General features: G+C 39.9%; 1 protein-coding gene across 2 annotated transcripts in view; it reads left to right on the top strand.

The window, feature by feature from the left end:
- MAP3K5 (mitogen-activated protein kinase kinase kinase 5) overlaps positions 1–24504 on the top strand; it is a 101582-nt gene that overhangs the window by 20061 nt on the left and 57017 nt on the right. For both annotated transcript variants that reach the window (XM_083828374.1, XM_083828375.1), the window contains exons 2-6: positions 10690–10829; positions 13485–13508; positions 21965–22158; positions 22402–22570; positions 23317–23423. In XM_083828374.1, the coding sequence (XP_083684500.1) occupies positions 10690–10829; positions 13485–13508; positions 21965–22158; positions 22402–22570; positions 23317–23423 (634 nt within the window). The remainder of the gene's footprint in view (positions 1–10689; positions 10830–13484; positions 13509–21964; positions 22159–22401; positions 22571–23316; positions 23424–24504) is intronic.

Below are 24504 nucleotides of genomic sequence, written 5' to 3'. Positions count from 1 at the left end.
AGCCTGGGAAGCTCCTCATTTTTGTGCGTTCCAGCTGTTGTTCTTCATACTCTTAAAATATTATGTATTTATTTTTCAATCTGTGCTTACTGCTTGGGAATTTTTTATGTTTACACCATTTTTGGCAATTGGAGATTGGGAAATGTTAAATCCCATGACCTGAAAATAATATTGTAAGAAATAATTCTACATCTTTGGATCAGAAACACTTCTGGACTCTTTATCAACAGGTTGTGAGCTTAATGGGCAGGGCTCTGCCCTCAAGAGACAGACACGCTCTGTCTCGCTCTGGCTTGGCCTTCTAGTTTGGCTTGGCCCATCCTTTGTGCAGTTCACATTTCTACTAGGACCAGTGGAAAAAATGAGTAAGCTTCTTAAGAGGAAATTGAAAGGAATGACTAAAAAGAAGAGCAGCTTTCAGATAGCAGGGAAACACCTTTATGAAAATTGCTTCCATAAAATGCATGCTACTTACTAAAACAAGTTTTAAAGTAACCCACAGAAGGTGGCTTTGTAGAGACAGTGAAGGAATGAAATGATGCCCTTTGAAAATGATGCACTTTTGCTCAAATGGGGAAACAAGTTGGAAAAAAACACTAAGTATAGCAAACTTAATATAAGCTTTAAGATGGTTCCCAGAAGAGTTTGAGGAGTACTCGCTGAAGACAGTACAAAAAAAGTATTCTCAAATGCTTCAGCGTCAGAGAGCAAGCTAGGGATCCTACGCAATCAACATGGAAAAGGAAGGCTTGAGAAAGATGCAGCTTTCCTGCTACGATCTTATGAAAGACTTTCATTAAGGGGGTAAGCTTGAGGTACTGCCTGAGTTCTAAGTTGCCACGAGAAGGGGCTTTAAAATAAGCTGATAAAACAAGTGGAAATGACTCATACAAACCTGTGATGACGTCTCAAGTTCTGAAGGAGCTCCAGTTGAAAAACATAGAGCTTGTAATTATGGTGTGCGACTTGTGACTTCAGTGGATGTTGACACAGTAAGAAGGAGTGATGATATTGTAATATTGGTAGGACAAAATACAAATACATTTCATGGACACATGAATAAAATCTGACAGTAGGGAATAGCTGACTGTTTTGTGTTTTTTTTTGTAGAGGTAAATCAGACTTCAAGATTTTGAAGCCCTTCTTTGAGAGGCTGTAGATCCATTTAAGATGGTATATTTGGATGTCAGAAAGCTTTTGACCAGATCCCTGACCAAAGGCTCTTAAGATCCAAAATGTCTGGAGCTGAGATCATTGTTCCCCTCAAATGAATGGTTTGTTCACAGAGTGGAACAGAAAATCAGTTTTGTAGTGAATCAAGGTTAAAAGTAGTAAAACATGCTGGTGAAAGGATTGCTCTGCAGTTCCTGTTTGAACTGGACTTTTCAGAGTACATGTCAACAATGTGATAGTGATGTTTGCCAATGTGCAGGCCAGTCAAGACTCTAAAGAAGTGACTGTAAAAATAATAAAAAAAAAACAACTGTAGAAAGCCTTATGATACTAGGCACATGGTCAGTTAAAGGAAAGCTGAAGTTCAATAATAGTGAGTGCAAAGCAACATATGAAGAAAAGCAGCTCTAATTATGCACACAATATTAAGCGCTAAGTTCATTGTTGCTATTCAGACTTCTAGTTAACTCAAGACTTTCCTGAAAATGTCTCTGGGTTGCTGACTGAGAAAGATCAGTCTTTATGTACCCCGTACTTACAATCCTGACGGTGTTGGCTGGCTTCTGGCAGGGAGATTTTGAGCTATGCAGAGCTTTGATCTGATCCCTTTAGCTGTTGTGATCAAACCTGGGGTTGGTTTTGAAACTTGGTGGAGGTGGATCTGCTTAGACATTCAGTGAGGTCCCCAAAGTAGCCGAATATAAACCACGTTATAAGTGAAAACAGATTGTATTAAAATAAAAATTCAAATACTCTTTATAAATAGAGAAAACTTAGGTCACTGAGGCAGAAATAAATAGAATACACAAAAGTAAAAAGAACTTTTGATCAACTTTCCTCCTGCCCCGTCTGCCTTCTAGGTGGATTGGTGTTTCCTGGTTCGGTTGTAATGAACTCAGCACCTTTGGAACTGTAGCAAATTCGATGGTTCTGTAAGAATTTAGGCGGATTTCTGTCCATCACCTCTGAGGCCTGGCTGTTTGCTCCTTCCTTCTCTAAGCTCTTTTGTTGGCACACCTGTGATTCCACAAGTACTTTTTTCCTGCCTAGTCTCAGTCACTTGAGAGAATGCTTAATCATTTAGTCATGTCTTAAAGGCACATAACTTGAATATATAAACCAAAATAATCACACAGGTACCATCACATCACTTATTTATTTGTGTAGGTGGCTGAAGAAATGCGGCGATGCACATCCACTGGACAAAACTTACAAGACAAAACTGAGTTGCTGCAGCTTGCATTGCTTTCTTTGACTTTTCCCGATGTTGTCTTTGAAAATTGTTTAAAAATATGTTAACGTTTGGTACAGGTCCTAAAACTTATCAGCCCTGCGATGTGCTCAAGCTTTCAGTGGAGCCTCATCAGTTACCTCACTGGGCTCAGAGTATTTTTTTTCCTAAATGTAAAGTTTGGAGTTGTGAAACTATTTAGTATTTCATGTTCTTGGCACTAGGGAGCCTGTTTCACTGGGATTGATACAGATGCAGTGAGCCTGAATATACTGAGGTTATTTTTAAATAAATGGCTCTTTGTTTGGTTGTCATCTTTTATTCTTATCTAATCCTGAGGTCCTCCCACATGCATCAAGCTGAGGGTGGTTTTTTTGATTGTTGGGGGTTGGAAACATGATAGCATCACAGTCCTTTGTCATGGGCCAAGACAGAGTGTGTTTTGTTCAATTTCAAGCCTTCTCCTTTTTGATTCCTTCTCCAGTTGTTTTCAGATCATTGATAGACTGCCATGTAGTTTGCTGTGTTAGTTCTACAGGCTCCCCTTTTGTTTCTCCTACATTTCCCCCTCTGATTCCTTTACTCAACATCTGTAAGAATTTTCTTTGTGTTACCAGTTACTTGCCATCTTCTGCTGTTTTCTTTCAGTAAGTACCCTCTGTTTTGCTCCCATCAGCCTTGTAGGATAAAATCAAGAGCTTCTTTTCCCTTTGCATCCTTGAAATGTTGTGCAGTCAACAACACAGGATTTCACGTGGAGGCTGTGGTTTTAGAATATTGCGTGATCATTCTTTTTTTTCTCTTTTCCTTGTCTGGATGGCTCTTTGTGATGTTTTGTACTTACTTTTATGAGAACCATCTGAACCAATTAGCTGCAAGAGTTAGCAGGGATCAATCTGTACAGGTTTTTATAAGAAGCACTTTGATGCATAGTGGGAGGGACTGCAAGCTTTGTAATTCTCCTATGTGGCAGCAAAGCCATGACTCAATCTTAAGCAGAAGTAGAGGGTATTCAGTTGCATCCCTGCAGTTATCATGGTGCCTGTTGCCTCCTTTGTATAGGACCTAGTGATTTTATGGGGTGAAGAATCATCTAACTGATCCTGTGACTGCCCCTCCACCCCCAGTGCTCAACAAATTGACTTGCTCAGTTATCTCATCGGGTATCAGCCATGCTAGACCTGATACAAATGTGGTATACTACCAGTTAATAACAGGTAACTCTTAGAGTTTATCTGAAATGAAATCACACCTTTGCTTAGTAGCATTTGTCCAGGTGTAGAAGTTGACTTTCAAATTCAAGACAAGTTTGACTCAGTTCAGCTATCCAAGGATAGCTATCCAAGAATAGCTATCCAAGGATATCCAAGATAGATTAGCAATCCAAGGATAGCTAGACATGGTACTATTGTACTTGAAGGTAACTTGCTGCTTTTGGGGTAAGTATTAAGTGCCCTAGTTACTTCTGTGTATGGTTTGTGCTACACAGCAGCCATAATGGGACGCTCACCAGCCTGCTGTGCCTGTTCTGCTGGGGGCGCGCGCTCAGAAATTCCCCTTCAAGCAGGTCCCAGGACTGGCTCTAAATTGTACTTAAGTGATGCAGGATCTCCTCTTCCATTTTGTAAAAATGAGACTACCAGACCCAGGATTACTGCAGGTGTTTAAAAACCCAAACTTTCTGGAGCATTGGTGTCGCAGGTGCTTTGCTAACCCTGTCTTCTAGGGCTTGTGACGTGCAAGGTGCTGAAATAAGGATCCTGAACCATAATGCTCTATCCTACTCAGTGCTAGAAATTGAAAGTCTGTGGTAGAAAATAACCAACACATGTCCATTGCTTGTCTCTTAGTGTTCTTGCTTATACTTTGCACGTTAATAGGAGATTCTACAAATATTTTGCTTTTCCAACATACAGCATGTTTAATTTGCTCATGCAGTCAGTACCCTCCCTTCCTTCCCCATATCCCAGCCCCAGGTGCCTCTATGAAGCTCTTTTTCTGGCTCACCTCTCCCAGCAGACCGGCTTGTCCGGCCTGGTTTCCTGCGAGGCCAGCCATTCCCCGGGGTGTAGGTGTTCTCACCTGAGTGGCTCCCATCGATTGTTTCCGGTCTTGGAGACGCGTGAGCAGCTCCTGACAAGTTATACTTGATTCCAGCGGTGCTGACAAGTCAGGGGTGCTGTGGTTTGCGCGGCTGAACCTGAACCATCATGCTGTACTGACGCGGTGCTGTCATTTCCAAAGCAGGTTTACTACCTTGTGCAGGCAGTCTCTGGGCAGAGGGTAAGATGTCCATGTAAAACAGAGAGAATCACAAAGAAGATACCCTCATCTACTTCATTTGCTCATTTCTGAAAGCTCACCCGATAGCACGTTATCACGGCTTGGAGAAACCATCGTTATTATTGCTGAACGGAGAGCTGCTACTGCAGTATGAAAAACGCTCTGCGCTTAGACTTGCGTTCACATAAATTGGGTCTGCAGATATATCTCTGTCAGGAGTTTCTTTTAACGCCAAGTGGAAAGAAACCCTAAATATTGTTCCATCTCAGAATTTACCATTAGCAATTAGCTTTTCTTTTGTCTCCGTTAATTGTGGAATAGTGAATGCGAGGCAGCAACTGTGTGTTTAGCACCGATTAATCAGAAGATAGTGGCAAGCATAAACATTCGTCAGTTTTATAACTGCTCTGTTTGTATTCATTATTTTTCCTGGCAGCGCTACGTTATGCAGGCAGTATCAAAAAGTAGGGTGTGCATGCATAATACCTCACAGCATTCATTTAAACATTTTTCTCTGCCCTGTTATATTTTAAACAATGAGTGGGAGATGAACTTTGGCCACTGCGTTTCTTGATGACTAAAGGCATAGGTAATAGCCAAGAGAGAAGGGCTTCATACGCTAAATGGGCACTTACCATTCTTGACCATGATCTTAAGTTTTAACAATTTATTAAGAAAGAGGAATTGGAGATTTTATATATGAAGTTCATGGTCTTTGTACATGTAGCTTAAAAAAAAAAAGGGAGGATTTATGCTGCAGGTAAGAAACGTTGGTCACAATTTTAACATATGCCAAGCTTCACAGAGGTGAGGCCTTGAGCTTCTACCCCTTCTCAGGCAAGAAGGGTCAGGTCACTTGCCTCTAATTCTGTCACACATCTGCTTTCCCAGATTGTGTGACTGTTTTGAGCTATTATTGGTATAGATGTTAGGTAGCCTAATAACATGCAGTCTGACTGCTCGGTGGTTGTTGCTATGTCTGAGCTCAGTGTGTGGCTATCCAAGCAAATCTGTAAGTAGGCAGCTTTGTGACTGATAGCTTGGTCCTTGTCAGCTAGAGCTTGGGGTGGTTTGTGAAATGGACACCAAGAGCTTGCTGAACTGTGTGCTGCTGCAGTTATGCTGCTCTGCTACCTCGGCCAGAGCTAAGCTCCCTTCTGTGTGTGTTACGCTCCAGTCGCATCAGTGTAGGCATGCCAGTTATTTAAAGAGACGAGAGAAGGCCGTGACTAGACTTACTTTATTGTTCATAAACTAGAAAGACGACAATTTATCATAAGATTTCTTATAAGGGTCTTCAGCTGTAGATGTCAAAGATAACTCAGGAAGAGCATCCTCATCCTCTTTTCTTTAAACAGTATCAGTGTATCTGTGATCTGTAAACAGAGAAAGTGACATTTAGTCTTATGCCCAAGACCCAAGTAAGGGATAAAACTTGCTCTTTGCTGCAACTTGTGGGGTTGTGAGAATTACAGTTCTTCTGCTTCCCTATCTCTCACTCCTGTTTTGTTCCGTGTGGTTATGTACCCACGCTGCTCATTAGTCTACTGGAGTCCAGACAGGTTCTTTGCTGTTACATAGATGTGCAAGAGCATTTGAAGTTAATTTTCAGTCCCTGGTCTCTAGAGTATTTCATACTGAGAGATTAGGTGTTGAGAAGACTCTACTCTTTCCTTCACTTGGTCAGCTTTTTTTAACTTGCCTTGAAATTGAAGCTGCAAATACTTTCGTAAGTGGGTTTGTCTTATTCCACTGTAACTGTAGAGATGCTTCTACCACTTCTATTGAAATGACATTTTGTCACTTGTGAAATTACGTTTTCCAATATATGAGAAACATATCTTTTGCTGCAGTAGTCTGTTAGACTAATTTCATCTGGTGGAAGTGAGAGTCTGATAAGTGGTATTCCAGCAGTTTGTTTTGATGACCAAATGGTTCTTTTGCGCTAAGTTAACTTCTGGCTTCCCAGAACTGGTGAGAATTTTTATGGATATTCATTTGAGTTAGATTTGTCTCGGAAAACATCAGTCTTACTCAGCTTCGGTAAACCTCTAATCCTACTTTATGTAACTGAATTCAGTGTTAGCTGTCTTAGGTGCACTTGACATTACCTTTCAGGCACTTTGTAGAAGCCACTGCCCTTGCTTTACAGACAAGGAGATGAAAAAGATGAGTGAAGATGGGTGGAGTAGCTAAAGTTTTCCCAGAAAATAAGCTCTTCATTTGTTCCTCTGCATTTGACTTCTGAATTTGACCAATGTTCTACATGCTAGTCTGTTCTTTGGTCAGAGGAGTTTCTCTTCTGATGTTTTGAAAGAAGATAGTAAGAAATGGGTCTGTTGCAGGAGTTTGATTAGGGTATATGTTGTGGCTTTATTTTTTTATTTTATTTTTTTAAATGGATAGATATCTAATCTCAATAGTACAGACATTTTCTGTGGCTTGTTAGAATTCCAAGTAAAAATTGGGCTTTTCCCCTTGGAAACTGTGATGCCAGCCCCAGAGGACCAGTCTAGATGATAGAAATCTTATCTATGTCATAAATGAGAACTTCTGCTTAAGATACATACCCACTAGAATGGAAAGAAAACTCCACAGAAGTTGGACATATTCTTAAGAACATACTGCTTCTTAGTGAGATTATCCAGAAGTCCTGGATTGCACAAAGTCTTAAAATATCAAGGAAAGAAACCACACTTACGGTAAAAATAAACAAATACTGGTAAAAAGCGTCACAATATTTTTATCTTAGTGTCATTTTTCTTGCAAGTGATTACTCAATCACATGGTCCTTCCTTGTGCTTATTAAGTAGCAAAAGGCCTCAAGGCTTTTTTGTTTTGCGTATTGATCTGATTTGAGGGATTGGACAGGATTCAAGAACATTTCTTAGTGTGATCCTGAGTCAGATATGTTCTAACAATTGTATTAAATGCATTTGGTCATCTGATCTTGTCAGTAGTAAGTTTATTTGCATGTGTTTAAGGATTATTTCCTTATTCGTGGTCCTGGGAACTTGCCATTTTAACGTAGGATTTCTCAAGTATCTTCTGTATCCTGACTTCAGTCAGGCTCTATCAATTTGTGTTTTTTTTTTTTTTTTTAAGTAATATTTCTCTTTCACTGTTAGTTTTGCAACTCCAGTAAGAACACATTATCTTGCAAGATTTGAGAATTAAGTCATGGAAAGTTGCGCAAGTTTTCCTCCTGCTCAAGGTAACAGAAATGTACCGAACGCTTGCAGTTGCTGAGGATTAGATTTTTATGTCAATAAGAGAAGTTAAAAATAGAGCTTGTAACAACAAGTTGCTTTCCATGATGGAGTGAGTGACTGCAGCAGTTATCAAGAAAAGATTGACCAATGTCATCTACCTGGACTCCTGTAAGGCCTTTGACATGGTTCCACACATCCTTATCTCTGAATTGGGGAGAGATGGATTTGAAGGTGGACTGTATGGTGGATGAGGAATTGGCTGGATGGCCACAGCCAGAAAGTTGTGGTCAATGGCTCTATGTCCAGGTGGAGGCCCATGGTGAGTGGTGTCCCTCAGGGGTCTGTCCTTGCACAGGTGCTGTTTAATATCTTTATCAATGACATGGACAGTGGGATGGAGCGCACCCTCAGCAAGTTTTCAGGCGACACCAAGCTGAGTGGTGCAGTTGGTACAACAGAAGAAAGGGGTGCCATCCACAGGGTCCTGGACAAGCTTGAGAGGCAGACCCACATGAACCTGCTGAGGTTCAACCAGTCCTAGTGCAAGGTGCTGCACTTGGGTTGTGGCAGTCCCAGACACAAGCACAGACCGGGAGAAGAGCTCATTGAGATTAGCCCTGCAGAGAAGGACTTGGGGGTTCTGGTGGATGAAAGGTTCAACATGAGCTGTTAATGTGTGCTTGTGGCCCAGAAGGCCAACTGCATCCTGGGCTGCGTCAAAACAGATGTGGCCAGCAGGTGGAGGGAGGTGATTGTCCCCCCTCTGCTCTGCCCTTGTGAGGCCCCACTTGGAGTGCTGCATCCAGGTCTGGGGTCTCTAGCGCAAGAAGGATGTAGGTCTGTTAGACTACAGAGGAGTAGTCTAGAGGAGGGCCACAAAATCTAAATCTGCCCCCCTTTTAGATATTAGGAGGAAATTATCTACTCAGAGGGTGGTGGGGCCCTGGCACAGGCCCCCCAAAGAAGCTGTGGATGCCCCATCCCTGGAGGTGTTCAAGGCCAGGCTGGATGGGGCTTTGGGCAACTTGGTCTGGTGGGAGGTGTCCTTACCCAAACAGTATCTAGTAGGAGTAATGTCATTCTTACTTGGCTTTTGTGGTATTTCCATTTCCAAAAATCAGTCTTTGTGTAGTTTTAGTAATGTGCTGCCTTTTCTACTTCAATAGAATGGAATCGGTGGAATCCATACTGCAAATATGTGAAATTGAGCAGAGTTTCTTAGAATGCAACTTACGAAACTCGTAAAGAACAGAATTTCATATTTGATTTTTGAGGGGGAAGAATCCCTTCTTTATACCACTTAGTTGCCTCTCATTAATCTCATTCTTGAAGAACATAAGCATGTATAGGCAGATGTCTGTTCTTCTCCCTGTGTCCCTCTCTTCTTTAGGTTTTTGACAATTTCCAAGCCTGTAAGCCAATTACAGTAAAATAGGACTGAAGAGTTGATGTCTTAAAAATGTTACTTTTTCACAAGCTTGGGAGACTCCCTTCTTGCCTTCCCAGTTGAGGGTATGGCCACAGGGCTTATTTAGTATCGAACGTCTTCATTATAGTTCTGAAGATCTAAGGGAATAGGCAAGGTGAAAGTTGTGGTTAGAGGTAGAATCTCTTACATCTAATTAGAGATTTAATTTATTCCAAGTAAACGAACTTCAGCTTTTTGCCAACAGAGCTTGTCTTGCTACCTGTCTTTTGTTGTAAAAGAATCCACAGAAGAAGGCAGGCCTGGAAACCAGGTGGCTTTTTTTTTCCTGCTCTTCACAGAACTACATTTTTCTTTTTTTGTGTGGAATTGAGTGAAGAAGGGTGCTTTGCAGGAGACGTGGAGATGAGTCAGCTGATCCAATGAAACTTTTGCAGTGGAAATATGCTGCCTGTTATGAAAAAAAAAAAAAAGCCTTAACCATCTCTGATATTTTGTAATTGCCTCTTGTTTTACTTTTACCTTGTTGTGCCTCTAGGAAAGTGAAAGATTTTTTTTTAAAGAGAAATCACAGAAGATTACATTTGCTTTTTTGTGTATGTGTGTTTGTGTATGTGCTTAGGTCATGCAGATCAATCTACTATGAACAGAATTCTCAATGCACAATGAAGCTTTTAATTATCTAAGGGTTTCTACAGCTTTACATATTCACTCCCTCTTTCCTTCCCTTCTTCTGTACCTTGTCCTATTTTCTCTAGTCTTTCTATATGAATCAAAATAGATGTGAGTGGTAATTTATACTGGAATTCTACTTTTGCCTTGCTTTCAGTTTTGTTGACATTCTCTTCCAAAGTTCTAATACAAAATCTATACAGCATATTATGCAATCATGTACTTAATTACATGGATTTTTATTGCAACTTGCATTGAGGATGAAAATGCACATCAAATGCAATCTTTTTTTCCCCTGTAAGGACACCAGTCATCATACACAGTACAGATTAACTAAACAGATTTTAAACACATTTTATTCTCTAAGGCATAAAATGACCTTTTTGCCTTTTATTGATTATTGATGTCTTACAACTTTTTACCTGTGGAAATGAAGGTCTCATGGGGGGGGGGGGGGGGAGGGAACAGTAATAAAGGGAGGGGAAGGAAGAGGAGGGGGAAAAAAAATTAAACCACATCCTGCTGACTATAGTCAAAATTCAGAGATAACTTAAATGGGGGAAACCCTATAGAACTCTTTCCTACTTAAAATCTAATCCTATTACCAAAGCAATTAAAAATGGCACAGAAGTATGTGGCTGTCAGAAGTATGTGGCATTCATTCACAATTAATTTTTCACTTCTTTCTGCAGATATTGCTGTTGTAGAGATGAGTGATGCCTTCCGTCAGCCTTCGTTGTTCTACCACCTGGGAGTCAGAGAGAGCTTCAGTATGGCTAACAACATTATCCTCTACTGTGATACAAATTCTGAGTCTCTGCAGTCACTGAAGGTACCTCTAAATGAAAAAATGGAGGGGGGGGGAAAAAAAAGATGCAGTTATCTAACTCTTGAAATAGGTTCTCTATTTCCATGGGAAATACAGAAGCCACTTGTGGTTCACAAAAGAATAGCAAAAATGTTTTGAGGCTTGGAAAACAAGTCTACAGTGAAGTGCTGAAAAATGCAGTTTAGTTTTCCCAAGAGAAAGATTTAGATGACTTTACCATGGTCAGTTAAATAGCTGGATGTTAAATAGCTCTTTATGGAAACATAATTTTGACAAATCTCAATTGAGAACTTAAATATGTGGTTTTGTCATTCAAGAGAATTACTTGTATTTGGAGTAAATTGTTACAGTAAGAACAACTGGTTGAGAACGATAGCGTGTAGAATAATCCTTATATCCTTAGCTGCCTTGTGAAGTAGGAATTTTCTGGTCAGACCTGACGAGACTATGGGATTCTTGTGCTGGAGATTACTGACACTGTAGCAGAGTTAGTAGAAATAAAACTTATGCCTGTTTCTCAGGACCAAGGTTCACAGTATGGTAGGTTAGCTTAAGGCAAGATAGAGGTTTAAAATAATCCATAGGGCTGTGAATTCTGGCAGCCAAGTTGACACTTGCTTCTTCCTCTGCTAGAGGTTTGCTAACTTCCACAGGGATGGGGGAGGGCAAACAACTTGGATGGAAGTATTTTAAATTACTTCCACTCCCTCAGATTCATTGGCTGTGATCAGGAGGTGTTTTATACTACTGCACTTAAACTCTAGGCATTGCTGAAAAGAAGCATTTTAGTAAGCAGCTTGGTGAGTCACTGCAATCTGGGCACTGCCGCCTCTCATGAATGATTTGCTTCTACTGCTTCTGGTTAATGCAGGGTATTTGTTTTTGATTCTGCCCAACTATTCGCAGCTTGGTTCTCATGTAGGGAAGAAACACCTTGAACTTGGTTTCTGCCCACTGCACCTCCCTCCAGATGATCTTGGCCAACAGAATTGGTGGCAATCCAATTCCTTTCTTTTTGCAACACAAAGAGTATACAGATAAAAATCCTAAAAATAAAACTGCTAATAACAAAAGACCTATATTTGGATTGAATGTAATTATGCAAGTATAATGGTCTAGAATACAAGCAGAGCAGAATTTCATTGTACTGTGTAAGGAGCCAAATAGCCAGCTCCCACTGAAAGTTCACTTGGAGTGGTAACACCACTTGGGAAAAAATCTTACTAGTTTGAGCTGGACTTTGCAAACTGGTCACATGCCAGGTTCCCACTGATGTCGATGGAATCTGAATCCTATGCTGTGAGACTTGGATGTCCCAATTGCCACTGGTACAGTGCCCATTGAAAGACTCGGAATCTGTGCCCATAGTTTCTTTTAGCTTTGAGTTGGTCCCGTGCTTCTGCTCTTCAGTTGTTTGCAGAAAAATCACCAGAGATTCACAAGACCCCTTCCCTATTATTTAGTTACTTCCTCAAAAAAAAAAAAAGAAAAAAAGTTGTGGGCATGCATGAGCATCTTTTGAGGCAGTGTTTGTTCCTGTATTTGTTACAGCCGGCGGTTAGACTTCGAAGCACTGCATTAGTGTGCAGTGTACTTGTTGGCTTTTTTCTCACATACAACCTTTGTGTGTATGCTGTTTTAATCTGGTATATAACAGTGAGTTAAAAATGATTAAGGAAATGGGGGGGATTGCAGCATATGATTTAACTGGGGTATAAGGAAACATAGATGAACCTTTGAAAAGCAAAAGTTTACCTATATATGTATGTGTACACACATTTATGTCCCATGTTTGGAAAACTAGCAGCAGTCCTGTGTGAAACACGTCACTTATCTGGGGAAAGAGCAGTTGCATGTGAGCCTGACATATGCGACAGAGAAAGCATGAGGTGCCTTGGCTCGGCCCTCTCCGTTTTTTAACGGTGTGGCATACGCTCCTCAGTGGTCACAGTGGCAGCAGTGTGATGTAGCTGTCTGATAAATCTGGCAAGGTTAACTGTTGCTGGTAACAAAACTTGGTGGCAAAAATTCCTGAAAGTGAGGTCACTGTCCACAAGCGGCTTGCCCTCAGGCAGATCCGTGGGCTGTACCACCGAGACTGCTGTGCAAGACCCAACTCTTTCCATCCATATGTGCTTTGGATTCTTGTTCCCTGCAATTTTGCATTTAAAAACCGAAGATGTATTCTTTGCATCAAACTTACTAAAGCGACATGAATTTCACCTAATTTGAGTAGCTCATGGTTGACTTTCAGTGCAAGTTGGGAATATTTTAAACTTCCTAGAAATACTGCTTTTACTGTTCTATTTTACTGTTTACAGTTTTTCTGTGGGCAGCGAAATGGTAATGATAAACTTAACTTTACGATTGTGAGTATATGTTATGTATTAACAGACAACTTTTGGACAGTCTCTTATAGGAGTACATGTGCTTCTGTGCATATATTACAGGATGTATGTATCTACTTAGTGATATAACCTTTTTGTCTCTACTGAGACAATACTCGATTTCTGTTGATTTGACAGGCTTAGAAAACTTCTATCAACCAGCCTTTTCCTGTCATGTCAGTATACGTTAATATTAGCAAGTCATACTGATCAGATATCTTCCCTGGTAGTTGTTCAATGTTGTCAATGTCTTTTTTTCTTCTTCTTCTAGGAGATTATTTGCCAGAAGAATAATGTAAGTATGACTTCTGTGTGCCAGTTGAATTCTAGGCATTCCATACTTCTGTGGCATTCAGTGTTGTTTATCATATGTTTTCCACTTGAATCATTTAACACTTTCCTACTGTGTTTTACAGAGTTAGATGCAGAATTCTGGAACTCCTAGCAGCAAATCTGTGTGTATCACTTTGTTGCTAGGTACCAGGCTCACTTTTTACCTTGCTTCTATCTGTGGTATTTTCTTTGCTGCCTTTACTTGTCTGTCATATTTTTTTTCCACACACCATTTTCATCTGTCCATTTTTTTTCCTGTTGTCTTTTTCCATACAGTGTTCTTCAGAGCTTTTTTTTTTGAAACTCCATTGAAATAGAGTTATTTGCAAACTGGTGCTCATTTTAGAAACCCATGGCTGCAGCTGTGAAAATAGATATATTTATAGAGGGTGTGTATGTATTTATTTCTAGAAGCAAAGGGCTGGAGCCTGCTAGCCCTGGTGCAGTGCTGGTCCTAGTATTCTGTCTGTGCCTGTCACTAAACTGTAGGCTTCTACACCTCTGCATCCCTTTGGTTTCTGAGGTTGGCCTTGCAAATCCCCCTTTCCTTTTTTACTTTTAAGTTCGAGGTGAACAGACTTCTGACTGTGAGAACGTCTTTCATGTGTTTCTCAGTGTGGTTTGTTCAGGAGCAGCGGGGTCAGTCACATCAGGATACGCATTTGGTATGCGGAGTTCTTGGCTTCGCCTGGGGAGGTACTGGTAGACATATATGTTAGGGTATAATTTTGTAGCAGTTAATCAGTGGTTTGCAGATATCCTGAGGAGTTAGTGGATGCTGTAAAACTCATATATTTGAATAAACTTTTGAAGGGGCATATGAAGTATTTAAAACTCAACCAATTTCTAAAGTTATTATGCAGTCTCTATGGCAGTTTTAACACTGAGATATTCTGTTTTTTTGTTATGTTATTTAACATGGCAATTCATGGATTAAATACTGACTTCTATCTGTATGAAACAAATCCCTTTGAAAAGGATGCAGTTATCTACTATAGCTAATAGAATTTCTAAAGACCTTAAATCCAGTGTAACCTTCGGCCCTAATGTTGCATTTTAAATTGTGTAGTATCTTTAGATTTTTTTTTTAAAAAAGGGAAGTGCAAAGCACATTCCATAGATTTCTGTGCACCTCTTTAATAAAAAGTGCTTTTCAGAGATCCACAGAATGCTGTGAATGCTGTGTTAGACTAAAAATATCTAGCTTTTCTCCAATGAAAATGGGGTAGATGATCGGTTAGGTCTTTACCCAAAACAAAACAGAACAGTGAGCTTCTTGTAAACTTATTTATTGCATATTTCTTTCTTCCTTTGACCCACAATGACAGAGATCTAGGTAAAATGTTGAGTACTTAATATACAGTCTGTGTGAGAGCAGGGGAAACAGCTCTCTTAGCAGGAAACCAGCAGGATATGGCTTGTGCACTAGAATAAAGGGGAGATGTTGTCTTGTCCTATTTTTAAATGACGGTCCCTGAAGCTCAAGGAGCAGTATGATAACTTGGCCTTTATCTGTTTGAGAATGAATTGTTCCGTTTTCCATTTAAATTTAGATAGGTGGCTGTGAAACTGTCATTTATCACTTTTAGAAACGTTTCGATGTATGCCACAAAAAGAATGTGTTCCTTGAGAATCTCAGATGTTTTCAAGCACACCCACATAACATGTTTTCTGGGAGGAAGTATTTTCCCAGTGATTAGAACAGGGAAGTCAGTAAAACTGGCTTAGCAACTCTGCAACTGATTTTTTTTCCCTTTTTTGGCACGGATTCGTGCCAATTCCTGAATTTCCTCAGAAAAGTTACCTGGAAATAGAATTTTCAAAATGTTGCTGTGTACCTAAGTACTGAATATAACTCCAGCTTCATAAAGATCACGTTTGTTCACAAATCCTCAGACTTGCATAAATTGGTATAACAAATGGTGATGATCCCCCCACCTTACTAAAAATAGGTACGTGAATGATTGTGATGCTGCAAATACAGGAAAAATGAAATTGGCATATGAAATTGAACAGGATTTTAGTCATGCAGTTCTAGAAAATGTGTTTTAATAGCATGCAAACACCAACCATAACAGTACGATGGTATCCTTGGCACCAGTGGATTAAAAAGGCTGCAAAACAAGTAAGTGTCTGTGTGTGTGTATTTATCTATATATAGATCTGTCTGACTGAAATGGCTTGTGTTTACTTTCCCTGAACCTTGTCTTCCTAAAAGTGGTGGGGAGGAAAAAAAAATCCATTACCAACTGTTTTGTTCTTTGTTCTGACTGGATTTTTGTTCTTCCCAGTAATGGTCAATACAGCGTTGCATAGCTAGGATAAACCTGTAAGGGCAGAGCAGTGAAAGATAACGTAGGCTCATTTCCTGTTATATGTGGTTTTATAGCTGTTTGGTTGGACCTTTTCCAAATGTTGCAGTAATATCAAAAAAAACCATACATTTTTACAGGGAGTGATACTCTGGCAGGAGGCAGTTACTTTGATACTTGAAAGCTCAAGTTTAGTTTTTGCTGTTATCTGATTTTTGGGGTCAACCAAGCAGCAGAGCCATTCTAGAAATTACTAGTAAAGAGTTTCAGTCATAAAGAGATGTTGGTATAAAGGTTACAGTACGTGGTTGTACTTTGCTTGTTTTTAGCTCACCGTTTTTTTTTTGTTGTTGTTGTCTTAGTTCTGTCTGGCTTGAATCTTGTTAACTTTGGAGAAAAGCTGCAGGTCATGTTCCAAACGGTGATTTACTGATTTTTATTTTTTAATATCAGTACTTGCTGAATCTGCGGAAGTTTAATGTGCTCATAATATACGTACGGTTTGCAGCCAACCTCCATAACACCTTGGCAGTGTTTACCTTTCGGTTCAGGCTTTCTGCTTGCACCGTGCATGGCCTCAGGAGTTGCCAGGGGTGTGATCCTACCTGACAGCTGCCGGCCTGAGCAGAACAGAGGTTAGGACCGAAGGGGAACCGCTCTGCTAGGCAGCTGACGCTCAGGGTTAGCCATTAAGCACTAAGATTAATGCTGTATGGCCGGGAACGCTTATTAGTGTCTTACATTTCTGTCATTCAGAGGGATCAGACTGTGTAATTAACACTGGTTTTTCACAGCCCTTCCTAATGATGGAACTGCCTCTTGCTTAGAGCACAGCTTGGGGGTCAGCTTGGTTGTGCTCTTTCAGCAGCAGTGTGAAAAGCCTGACTGAGGCATGCCAGTGACTTTACCAAGCTTCGAGCCTCCCTATAGGTACCACTATAAAACTGCAGATCCCATGGGACATGTTTAGCTGTTGGTCTCTCTCTCTGTAGAAGTAGAGAGAAATATTTTTAATATTCCTCTCCCCACTAGCAAACTGTTTGGGAACAGTTTGATGGTTTTGGTATCCAAGCGTGTAGAAATGTGATGTAGTAAATATTCAGTAAATATTTCATTGCTAATGACAGCTGTGTTATTTGATGTTTGTGATACATCGCTATCTCTTGCTCATTCTTTCATATTTTGTATTTATTGATATATTTCATACATACTTCCCTTGAAAAAATAACTTTTTTGGATATGATGTAAATATGATGTAAGGATGTATACAACATATGCTGATTTTTAACAAGCCTTTAGGGTGTATCATGGCTGCAATAGATTGTTGTTGCTGGACATGAAAAGAAAATAGAAACTATTTGAAAGAGTGGACCCATTTTGTGTGCTTTAATTCGTTTGAGGTGTGAGGCCTACTTACATTCCTTTTCAAATCAATAGCAAGGCTGTCATTCATTTGGGTGGGATTTGAAGTAAGCCCAAACTGAGCCTGTATTCATTAAAACATCAGCACATGTTGATTTACTGTGTGTTTGGGGATGGAGGGAATAGATTTAATAACTTGTTTTAGGATTTTGCCATCTGCTACACGCAACACCGTGAACAGTCACAGAATTACCTTTAATAAAAATCTCATCAAAAGACTTGAAGTAAGAGCAGATATTCCTCAAAAGAACTGACAGGGAAAAATGGGGAAAAGGCCGATCTTAATTAAAGGAGAGTCAGCAGGAAGAACTGTTCCCACTGTGAGAGATGCTAGTTATTTTTATTACATCGGATAATTTTATTTTTAAAATAAATACGTTGGTGGATGCTGACCTGATGGGTAGGCAAGTAGGTGGGATTCTGTCAGATTCTCCCATCCAGAAGTAAACCATCTAGAAGTACAGGATCATGGTTTTGGTTTTCAGGGTTTTCTGTTTTCTTCAGCGCTTCTCGTCTTTGAAAACAGCCTTCTTCTGTTTATGGATATTTGACTGCTAAATGGTTCCAACAGAGTAAAATAGAATCTCAGGGGTCAAGAGGATTGGACACTGTTACATTCTTCAGATTTTCCAGAGTTTCTCCCTCCTTTTGAAGTAAAATTCAAGATCGGAGAATTATTTGAGCAGAACTCAAATGTTCATCTGTATAGCACCATGTCTTAGTCTTTAAAACTTTCAGAGAAGAGTGTTCTTTACCACACTAGGTATCTTTGTGGGGGTGAGAATAGTGTTCACCTTATTGCGTAATGTTCTTTCTAATAAGATATGGTCTCCCAACTAAGTTTCCCAAAAGGCTGTACTTTACACAAGCAACAGTTCCATATTAAAAAGGATATTGGCTGGCTTGTATTCTTGTTGTGGTGATCAAAATAAGACTACGTGCTATGTAGTTTTCTTATCCCTCTTAAAAACAAATAGGTGAAATACTCATTTACTTTCGCAGGCAGAGAAAGGGTACCGAGCAAGAAGGAAATGCTTATTGTTCCAGTGAGCAGTGGGCCTACCTGGGAGCACTTTGGTTTCAAATTCTGTAATGGTAGAGCTAATTAGACAAGCTTATGGCTGTCTTTAAACTGAAGGTACACATAGGCTGGAATTGTTTAATTTTGTACAGCAAGCTACAAAGGGACACTAGAAAAATATGTAGCAATTAAAACATCCGTAAAAATGAATTGCAGATTTAGTCACTTCATGGTAAACACTTGCGTGTGTATAACTGGCTCCGAGCAGAACTCGTTTGCCGACCAGTCTGACTGATTCGGCGATGGGGCTGTGATGCAGATTTTATTTCAGAAGGTGACCTGATGCTGCCAGGCACTGAGTTTGCGGGCCTAAAGCCTTCAAGCTAGGTGTTCGTGTCTCCTAGATATAGCTAGTTCAGCTGGTCTGGGAGACGAGGCTGAGTTTACCTTCTGTAATGTCCTGAGGCTTTCTTGTGGCTGAGCTACAGAAACCCTATGTGCACGCCGGTGGTCTGCCGCGGCCCTGATGCTTTCAGTAATGCCTTCGGGCTTGCAGCTCAGGTGACCTCCAGGAACTTCAACTTTCATTAGTGTAATGTGAGCTTTTGAACCATAAGTAATAATGATGGGTTTACAAACAAGGATTGCCGGGAAATAAAACTTCTAGCAACTCCTGTTGATTTTGGGTTCTCTTCTCACATGCTTCTGAAGCCCTTTTATGTTACTTGAATTTGGAAGAGGGTGTGAGTGCAACTAAGGACACTGCAATTGTATTTAAGTTGTTCTCCCTCGTTTTTCTTGAATGGCCCGGTGCTATTACTTGCATTGTACATTATACTGTGAGTCAGAGTAATGGATCAAAGGAGAACAACGCTTCTGTCACGGGTGCTCAGCAAGCTTAAAATCAGGAGTGAAGCTAATTAGGCTTAGGAAAGAATATCAGTTTGTGAAATCAGAGTTGGGGTGGAGTGTTACAGGGCAGATTTTAATAGGGTAAGTGGAAAATGTTTAAAATTCCAAGTGGAGTAATGGGCTGTAAACAAGTCAAAATCGGAAGAAATATGTGAGCAGGTAGAAAGAGTGTGTCGGAAAGTCCAGTAAAGTTAGTGTAGCCTACATTTTGACCAAGATGGGGAGAGAAGAAGTAAAAGCAGCTGAGATGGAGGTTGTGTAGTCTGGGAATGAGGAGAGAAGAAGTTCAGACTGTTTCTGGGAGGAAGGTTTAGAGCTGCCTGGCACTGGAACCACTGGAACAGTTCTTCAGCTGCTGCCTGGCAGCTCGGTCCCCTCAGGCTCCTGTCCCAATTGTTGCCCAAACACAGGTGTAATTTGTGTCTTTGTGGTTAGAATTTGTGATGGTGACAAACGTTTTTCTCCGTAGTAGGAGACCCTGGACTTTATTATATGAGAGCAGTCTTGCCCTCATTGTTATCTTATCTTCTTCCTCCCCCCGCCCTTAGTAAATAATACATAACTTGTTTGGTTTTTTTCCGCTTGTGTCACCTGAGCTACTGCATCTTTGCCTCTGTCAGGTTCATCTGATAAACATCTAGTGTACCCTTTAGATAAGAAAGTGAAAATTAGATCAGTATTTGTTGTATTTGTTAACTTTACTGCACGTGGTGGTGTTTTTTTTCTTCAAGCCGTTTTCCAAAAGAAGTGAATATTAAGAGCATGTACTTTTTTTCTCCTCTACCCTCTTGCTGTATCTGCCTGTTTCTGTCCGATGAATTTCAGCCAAATTTGAAAGATTTCAGACAGATCCCCAGAAACATAACAGTCTGGCTTAAGTTAACATCCAAATTATTGCCCTGACTGAGGGAAAGGCCTCTGTTTCCACCCCACTAGACACCCGGAGGATCAAGGTGAGATTGTGCCTTTAGACAATTACCTCAGAAACCTGGGGGCATGTGGACAACACTGAATTTACAGCTGTTTTTGTGTTCTGCTTCTGAAGGCTTCTGCCTTCTGTAGCAGGCTCTATAACATAAACGGCTTTTTTTTTGGTCTCAGGTAAGAGGCAAAATGCATGTAAATTAATTTTTGCTGGCTCTCTTGTTCCTCTGAAATGGATACATACATACTTCTAGACAAAGTACACTCAGGATCAGTTTCTAAGAGCTCTGAAGTAGTAGTCTTCCTGCTTGTAGGATTATTTATGAAGAGTTCAGTGCTGTCTCTGTAGGTGGCCTGACCATTACACTAGAATAAACTTCGGGTTCTGTGGATTTCAAAAGCTGGAAACATCCTTCTTCAGAATTGATTTTTCTTTAAGAACTATGCCAGAGGTCTGAGAAGCCTTCCTGCAAGCAGTCTTGAATTTATTTTTAATGTACTGAATAAACATTAGGAAGTAAAATATTTGCCCGAGGATATCTGTAGCTACTTCACCCTTTCTCTTGGCTCTGATCTCCCAACCTCTTTCCTTCATTATTAAAAATAAATAAATAAATTGAAAAATAGTCTTCCTGTGCTTAATAGCGGTTCCTGTGCCAGTCACTGCCCACCCTTGCCTTGTAATTGCGGAAACTAGTTCCAGTAAGTTCAGCGCTGCCTCTCTGCTTTTGTCTGTGGGGCATATTAGGCTTTACCAGGGTCAAATATTTGTCTGTTCACTCTTGAGAGCATCTAATAGTGTAACAGGTGTAATTAAAAAAAATAATAAATCATTCTTACACTGTTCATACCTAATCTCAGATCTGTACACAAATTAATTTTTACTGACAAATATGTACGCATGTTTATACAGTCTAGAGTACCTCAATCCTTCCAAATTTTAAAAATCTAATTTTACGCGTTAAAGTGTATGCTTTATGCATGCAGCTGGTTTTGTGCTTTTGAAAACTATCCAGTCACTGCTGTTTCATTGCATGGAGCCCAGCTTGCCAGAGGAGTGTCTGAAGTGATCCTGATTGCTGTATTGACTTCTGGGAGAGCAGAAGAAGCTGACTGGAAAGTAGTTAGCCTTAGAAATAATTCAGGGGTGCCAAAATGTATCTCAAGAATTGTTTCCTTACGCTTTTCTTCCTGGGCTGCTTGCCACTTCAGTAGTGGAGTCTGAGCTTCAAAACCAAATGGCAGCACTCCTCCTGATTCCGATGGTATGCTGTTTTATAGTCGGGACCTTTCAGAACCGCAAATGTTCAGCAAGCTTTCTATGGGCATAAATCTGTACTCACATACCGCAGGCACCAGACGCCTTGTCTCCTTCTTTCCTGGAAGATAAATGATTTTTTTTGCAAAGTATCTGTCATACATTGATATATGGAAATCAATACAGTTTGGCAATTCTAAGACATTCTGTAAGTGATTATTCTGAAATATGTATAGGTTTAAATCCTGCTTAAGGTTGCTATGTAGCAGAAAATTTCATTTGTCTTTGTTAGGCTAAATTATTTGAGTTGTTTTGCAGTTCATGTGTGGATTAGTTTTTCTCAGTTTTTCTGTTGCAGTTTGTTATTGTTTTTAACGTTTGTGATATACATTTCAGATGTACATTGTTTGAGATGAAAATTGAATTTATGTAATCCTAGGCTCCATATGTAAAATCTTTGTCCCTTTGACTTTAGCAAGTGTAATTTTGTGTTTGGTATATGCAGTTGTTTTATGTTTAGGCTTGCTAAACCATAACTGCCTTAACCATTGCATCTTGTTTTCTTACAGATGTGCACTGGTAACTACACATTTGTTCCTTATATGATCACTCCACATAACAAGGTGTACTGCTGTGATAGTAGTTTTATGAAGGGACTAACAGAGCTGATGCAGCCCAGCTTTGAGTCGCTGCTTGGGCCTATATGCTTACCTTTGGTGGATCGATTTATTCAGCTATTGAAGGTGGCACAGGCCAGTTCAAGGTGAGTTGTCTTTTTGTACGTCTTTGTAAAATTCATGTAAGTGTCAGGCTCATTCTTCAGGATGATGAGATTTTTTTGTTGAGACAAATTGATAATGAAAATTTAGTTTGACCAACTCTCCCCACACTGATACTGCTCTATTAATAAATGTTCCACAAAGGTACTGTGGTAGAGTTGCAGGGCCAGAAAAGCAAATGCAAGGGACCTGTCCCAAATTGCTTACGTGATGTTGTTCCTCTCCAGCCAGTACTTCCGGGAATCCATTCTTAATGACATCAGGAAGGCTCGTACCCTATACACAGGCAAAGAGCTTGCAGCAGAGCTGGCAAGGATTCGGCAGCGAGTGGATAATATTGAAGTTTTGTCTGCTGACATTGTAATAAACTTGCTGTTGTCCTATAGAGACATCCAGGTATGTATCTCATACTCAAAGATCATTTAAAAATATATTAAATTTCATTCTTAGTGGAATGTCTAGTGTATTTTGCACAGATTTGCTAACAAACTCTGAATAATAAACAGTAGTAAAAGTCCTTTAGGGTATCTTCACATTCTTTTCCACTTTACTTTTAGTTACGTTGTTTTATAGCATGCCTTTATACTTCTATATGCTAGTGTGCCTTTACACTTCTGTTCACTCCTCCGTGTCAGTGTTACTATTTGATGAGCAGCCTTTACTGTGTCCTACTTAAAGGCTATGTTAGCATTCTGCTATTGATACGTATGTGTTCTTACTGTGCGTGTGCTTTGTCACCATGCTTATGATATTTCTCATGGCAACATAACATGTTTATATACATTGCAGTTTCTCTGAGTAGAGCTAGTAATCACTTACATTGTAATCCAATTGTTGCTGCTTAATCATCTTGAAGGTTTTTTTCTTTAACTGTGTCTCAAGCTTACTTTAAAGAGTTCTGGAACTCTTCTGTGTTCAGCCCCTGAAGCTAAATTGTGTTTCTATGCTAAATACTGTGTGTATTCACATCTCTGGATGCCAAGCCATTTACAGGTTGAGACTGAATGTACTGAAATCCATATAACTTACAGCAAACTAAAAATTCATCGTAGTATGAAATACCAGGTCCACAGCTCAAAGAGCTTATATAGGTATGCTTTGGTACAGCCACTTAAAACTTCATTATTCCCTTCTTTTGGAAGGATTATGATTCCATTGTGAAACTGGTGAAAACCTTAGAAAAACTGCCTACTTTTGACTTGGCGTCCCACCACCATGTGAGATTTCATTATGCATTTGCACTGAACAGGTAAGACTCTACCCTTCCTTCCGCTGTTGACTAGTAAATCAGTACTACAAACTTCACATATAGTTGGTAATCCTGGTTAAAGGTCTCCACTGGAATCTTTTTACACAGGTCTAGGGTTTTCACTGAAGCGATTTTGGGGACTCGGAGCTTCATGTTCAATCTAAGCTTTGTTTTCCTTTCATACTGTCATATTATATTCCTTTTCCTTTACCGTCTGATTTTTCTTTCCATAGGTCTGCATCAATATTTGAGGTTTCTGTTTTAGTACCTAAATCCGAGCAAACAAATACTACCAATGTTTTACCTCTGTAAAGTACACTTAGCATTGCCGTTTGAGTGGCAGTGTTGCAGCATTTGTGCTGGCTTAGACATGCTCTTATTTAAGTCTGAGTTGTCCTGTTGTCAAGAGTCAGGAGGAAAGCTTTCATCAAGTGTTAATCAAAGGATTTTACCATAATAGACAATTTTTCACGTGCTCTGAAAACATGCACAAAATGTACCACATGCAGCAACAACCACTGCTTTCTTGGCTTAAATGGGACCCATGTCCTGACTTTTCTATATATTTTCGTATTTTTAAAAATGAAATTCTAGAATGCTGGCAATCAGGCAAGGCATTAACAAGGGAACTTTTCAGAGGAAATGAGAGATGTTCTGATCTCTTGGTGTTGTCACAGTAAAGATTGTGCTGTTGATATTTAGAAGAGCAGACCCAGTCTCAGCAGGCGTTGATACAGATACAGAAACTGTCTCACAGATAAAATTTGTGAGAGAAGCAGAACGAATATTGTAATTCAGGTTTGCCAAGGAGGCTGAAAACTGCATATCGTGTCAAAGTGATGTCAAAAGTAAGTCATAGGCAACTAGTTGAAAAGATAAACTGTTTTAAAACAGAAACAACAGGTTTTTAACATGTTTAGACCCCCCAAGGTCACTGTTTTCTACAACAGTCACCTCTGAAAACAGGATTTGGCTGGTTGACTCAGGCACTAAAAATATTTTCTGTTGCAAAACTGTGGTATAATCTTTTCAGGCAGACCCTTATACTCCATTGGTTTTGTTGGTTCATCTTGCAGACCAG

Source organism: Anser anser, assembly GCF_964211835.1.
Source record: "Anser anser genome assembly, chromosome: 3".
In the NCBI taxonomy this organism is placed as follows: Eukaryota; Metazoa; Chordata; class Aves; order Anseriformes; family Anatidae; genus Anser; species Anser anser.
Note: the sequence above shows the minus strand (reverse complement) of the source record. Positions and strands in the feature narration are given on the sequence as shown.